At 57.2% G+C, this 5,000-nt stretch overlaps 1 protein-coding gene across 1 annotated transcript in view; it reads left to right on the forward strand.

Moving 5' to 3' along the window:
* Nucleotides 1–5,000, forward strand: part of LOC143293161 (uncharacterized) — a 212,381-nt gene that overhangs the window by 194,187 nt on the left and 13,194 nt on the right. The window contains exons 68-70 of the mRNA XM_076604084.1: nt 11–175; nt 1,323–1,484; nt 2,387–2,554. Of these exons, the coding sequence (XP_076460199.1) occupies nt 11–175; nt 1,323–1,484; nt 2,387–2,554 (495 nt within the window). The remainder of the gene's footprint in view (nt 1–10; nt 176–1,322; nt 1,485–2,386; nt 2,555–5,000) is intronic.

Below are 5,000 nucleotides of genomic sequence, written 5' to 3' on the forward strand. Positions count from 1 at the left end.
TACTGCACAGAGAACTGCACGGAGCCGGGCCAGTACCGGGACCCTGTGGCCAACGAGTGCAAGGACTGCCTGCGGGGCCAGTGGCAGAACCGGAAGTGGCAGACGTCCTGCGAGCCGTGTGAGGTGGGGCTGACCACCAGGTTCACCGGCACTACCAAACCTGAAGACTGCCTGTGTGAGTGGTGTAGTGTAGTGTAGTGTAGTGTAGTGCAGTGTAGTACACCAAGCCTGAAGACTGCCTGTGTGAGTGTTGTAGTGTAGTGTAGTGTAGTACACCAAGCCTGAAGACTGCCTGTGTGAGTGGTGTAGTGTAGTGTAGTGTAGTGTAGTGTAGTGTAGTGTAGTACACCAAGCCTGAAGACTGCCTGTGTGAGTGGTGTAGTGTAGTGTAGTGTAGTGTAGTGTAGTGTAGTACACCAAGCCTGAAGACTGCCTGTGTGAGTGTAGTGCACCTGTGTTGTGTTGTGTTGTGTTGTACTGAGGCTTTCTACTGCCTGTGTGAATGTTGTTGTGTGTTGCATTGTGCTGTGATGTGTTGCAATATATTGTATCGCACTAACTTGCCTATGTAAGTGTTCTATTGTATTGTATTGTATTGTATTGTATTGTATTGTACTAAGGCTGAAGACTGCCTGTGTGAGAGTCGTATTGTACTGTATTGTATTGTGTTGTAATGTACGGGTATCGTATTGCGCCAAAGCCGAAGTACTGCCTAATAAGAATTGTATTGCATTGCATTGCATGTTATTGCATTGTATTGTATTGTATTTCATTGCACAAAGACTGATGACTGCCCGTGCGAGAGTTGTATTGTATTGCATTGCATTGTATTGCATTGTATTGTATTGCATTGCATTGTATTGTATTGTACCACGGCTGAAGAGCTGTGGAACTGCTCGGGCCTTAACACACTGTTCAGGTCACCAAAAACCCTCCTACCTTCTAATGTTTTCTCTTGTATCAATCAATGTTTGTTGTTTTTTTCACGTTCCTTCATTCCACATATTAACCATTGTGGTGTGTGTGTGTGTGTGTGAGAGAGAGAGAGTGTGTGTGTGGGTGGAGTGTGTGTGGGGGTGGATGGGAGAGGAGGAAGGTGGAAGTTTGTTGAATGTCCCATTACACTTACCACCGAGTGTACACGTGTAGCTAAAGTATTCTTTTTCACATTTGAATGTCGCTGTTTAAAATTGTTTGAATTGACATGAAGATGTGTGTGGATGTGCGTGTGTGTGTGTGTGTGTCTTTGTACGCGCGTGTGTATGTGTGCGTGTTCGTATATGTGTGTGTGTGTGTGCGTGTGTGTGCGTGCGCACGTGCAGTCGACTGCCCGAACGGTCAGCAGCTGGGTGATGACGGGGAGTGCGGGGCGTGTCCGGTGGGTCAGTACCGCAACAAGGCGGACAGCTGGGAGTGTCAGCCCTGCCCAGACGGCCTGACCACCCCTGGGGGAGGCTCCATGACCCGTGCCGACTGCAGCATCTGTCAGTGGGACGGTTCTCTCTCGCCTCCCTTGTCTTGTCTTGTCTTGTCTTGTCTTGTCTCCTCCTCTCTTTGTCTGGTCTGATTTTCTCCTTCCCTCTCTCTCTTTCTCTCTCTCTCTCACTCTCTACCCCTCTCTTTCTCTTTCTCTCTCTTTCTTTTTCTCTTTTTCTCTCTCTCTCACCATCAACCATCAACCATCTCTTTCTCTCTCTCTCTGTCTCTGTCTCTCTCTCTCTCTCTCTCTCTCTCTCTCTCTCTCTCTGTCTCTCTCTCTCTCTCTCGCTCGCTCGCTCGCTCACTTTCCGTGCTAGATTGGGGTTTTATGTGATGATGATGATGATGATGGTGATGATGATATGGCGCCTAGCCTCAGTCAGAGACAATGCTCAAAACGCTCTTCAAAACACAGAGTCATTTGCACAACAGGCTGTCTTCTGCCTGGGTAAAGCCGACTGATGGCTATCATTGGGCGCTCATCATTCGTTTCCTGTGTCAGTTAATCGGGGTTTCAGTCAAGCACACACACACACACACACACACACACACACACACACACACACACACACACACACACACACAATCACATAATATTCATATCATACATCACAGTGCCAGAGTGATGCACATCTGATATCTGAATATTCAGCACTAAAACATCACAGTGCTCAAAGTCAATCCCAACACGTAAATCCAATCACATACATCACATGCCCAAATAATGCACATCCAAAATCACAGTACATGAAATCAGATCTCAACTTGGTGGATTTTTTATTAAATTTTTAACTGATGATGGAGGAGAATGACGATGATGACGACGATGTTGCTATGGAGGTCCATTCAGATTGAGGACAACATGATTCCGTGGTTGACATGAAGAAGGCGCCGTGGTGTGTTGCAGCGACGTGCCAGAAGGGCCACTTCTTCAACACGGACAGCCAGGTGCAGCGCTGCCAGCAGTGCGGTCACAACTCCTACCAGGACCAGTCGGGACAGTTCCTCTGCAAGCCCTGTCCGGAGAGGACAGAGACCCGTCTGCCTGGCGCTACCCAGGCCTCGGACTGCATTGGTCAGTGCTTGTGGTGTGTGTGTGTGGGGGGGGGCGGTGTCAGTGGTTGTGGTGTGTGGGGAGGGGGGTGGGGGGGTCTGGTTGTGGTGTGTGGGGAGGGGGGTGGGGGGGTCAATGGTTGTGGTGTGTGGGGAGGGGGGTGGGGGGGTCAGTGCTTGTCGGGGGGCGGGGTGGGTCAGTGGTTGTGGTGTGTGGGGAGGGGGGTGGGGGGGTCAGTGGTTGTGGTGTGTGGGGAGGGGGGTGGGGGGGTCAATGGTTGTTGTGTGTGGGGAGGGAGGTGGGGGGGGTCAGTGGTGTTGTGTGTGGGGAGGGGGGTGGGGGGGTCAGTGGTTGTGGTGTGTGGGGAGGGGGGTGGGGGGGTCAGTGGTTGTGGTGTGTGGGGAGGGGGGTGGGGGGGGTCAGTGGTTGTGGTGTGTGGGGAGGGGGGTGGGGGGTCAGTGGTGTGTGGGGAGGGGGGGGGTCAGTGGTTGTGGTGTGTGGGGAGGGGGGGTGGGGGGTCAGTGGTTGTGGTGTGTGGGGATGGGGGGGTCTGGTTGTGGTGTGTGGGGAGGGGGGTGGGGGGGGTCAGTGGTTGTGGTGTGTGGGGGAGGGGGGTGGGGGGGGGGTCAGTGGTTGTGGTGTGTGGGGAGGGGGGGGTCAGTGGTTGTGGTGTGTGGGGAGGGGGGTGGGGGGTCAGTGGTTGTGGTGTGTGGGGGAGGGGGGGGTCAGTGGTTGTGGTGTGTGGGGAGGGGGGGTGGGGGTCTGTGGTTGTGGTGTGTGGGGGAGGGGGGGTCAGTGGTTGTGGTGTGTGGGGGGAGGGGGGGGTCAGTGTTTGTGGTGTGTGGGAGGGGGAGGGGGGGGGGTCAGTGGTTGTGGTGTGTGGGGAGGGGGGGGTCAGTGGTTGTGGTGTGTGGGGAGGTTGGGGGGGTCAGTGGTTGTGGTGTGTGGGGAGGGGGTGGGGGGGTCAGTGGTTGTGGTGTGTGGGGAGGGGGTGGGGGGGTCAGTGGTTGTGGGTGTGAGGGGAGGGGGGGGGTCAGTGGTTGTGGTGGGGGTGGGGGGGGTCAGGGTTGGGTGTGGGAGGGGGGTCAGTGGTTGTGGTGTGTGGGGAGGGGTATGGGGGGGGTCAGTGGGTTGTGGTGTGTGGGGAGGGGGGGTCAGTGGTTGTGGGGGAGGGGGGAGGGGGGGGTCAGTGGTTGTGGTGTGTGGGGGAGGGAGGTGGGGGGTCAGTGGTTGTGTGTGTGGGGGAGGGGGGTGGGGGGATCAGTGGTTGTGGGTGGTGGGAGGGAGGTGGGGGTCAGTGGTTGTGTGTGTGGGGAGGGGGGGGGGTCAGTGGTTGTGGTGTGTGGGGAGGGGGGGGGGGGGTCAGTGGTTGTGGTGTGTGGGGAGGGGGGGGTCAGTGGTTGTGGTGTGTGGGGGGGGAGGGGGGGTCAGTGGTTGTGGTGTGTGGGGAGGGGGGTCAGGGTTGTGGTGTGTGGGGAGGTGGGGGGGGTCAGTGGTTGTGGTGTGTGGGAGGGGTGGGGGTCAGTGGTTGTGTGTGGGGGAGGGGTGGGGGGTCAGTGGTTGTGGTGTGTGGGGAGGGGGGGTCAGTGGTTGTGGTGTGTGGGGGAGGGGGTCATGGTGTGGTGTGGGGGAGGGGTCAGTGGTTGTGGTGTGTGGGGAGGGGGGTCAGTGGTTGTGGTGTGTGGGGGGGTAGGGGGGTCAGTGGTTGTGGTGTGTGGGGGGGGGGTCAGGTGTGGGGGGGGGAGGGGGGGTCAGTGGTTGTGGTGTGTGGGAGGGGGGGGGGTCAGTGGTTGTGGTGTGTGGGGAGGGGGGGGGGGTCAGTGGTTGTGGTGTGTGGGGAGGGGGGTGGGGGGGTCAGTGGTTGTGGTGTGTGGGGAGGGGGGGTCAGGGTTGTGGTGTGTGGGGGTCAGTGGTTGTGGGGAGGGGGGGGGGGGTCAGTGGTTGTGGTGTGTGGGAGGGGGTGGGGGTATGGTTGTGGTGTGTGGGTTGGGGAGGGGGGGGGTCAGTGGTTGTGGTGTGTGGGAGGGGGGGTCAGTGGTTGTGGGGGGGGGAGGAGTGGGGTTGGAGTCAGGGTGTGGTGTGTGGGAGGTGGGGTGAGTGGGGGGGGAGGGGGGGGTCAGTGGTTGTGGTGTGGGGGGGAGGGGGGGGTCAGTGGTTGTGGTGTGTGGGGAGGGGGGGGGCATGGTTGTGGTGGGGGAGTCAGTGGTTGTGGTGTATGTGGGTGGGAAGAGGTTAGGGTGTTACACGTCTCACCTGCGCTTTGTTCTCCAAAACTGATGGAAATGCTGGACACATGGTCTGATCACATGCTGTTTCCATTTAGAATGCACCTGTCATACGTCACACACACACACACACACACACACACACACACACACAGAGTGAGAGAGAGAGAGAGAGAGGACCTTGAAGCTGTTTGTCAGCCTTGGCATCATGATCAAAGAGGTGGTTGTGTTTTGTGTGGCTG

Source organism: Babylonia areolata, chromosome 18 (genome assembly GCF_041734735.1).
Source record: "Babylonia areolata isolate BAREFJ2019XMU chromosome 18, ASM4173473v1, whole genome shotgun sequence".
Taxonomy (NCBI): Eukaryota; Metazoa; Mollusca; class Gastropoda; order Neogastropoda; family Buccinidae; genus Babylonia; species Babylonia areolata.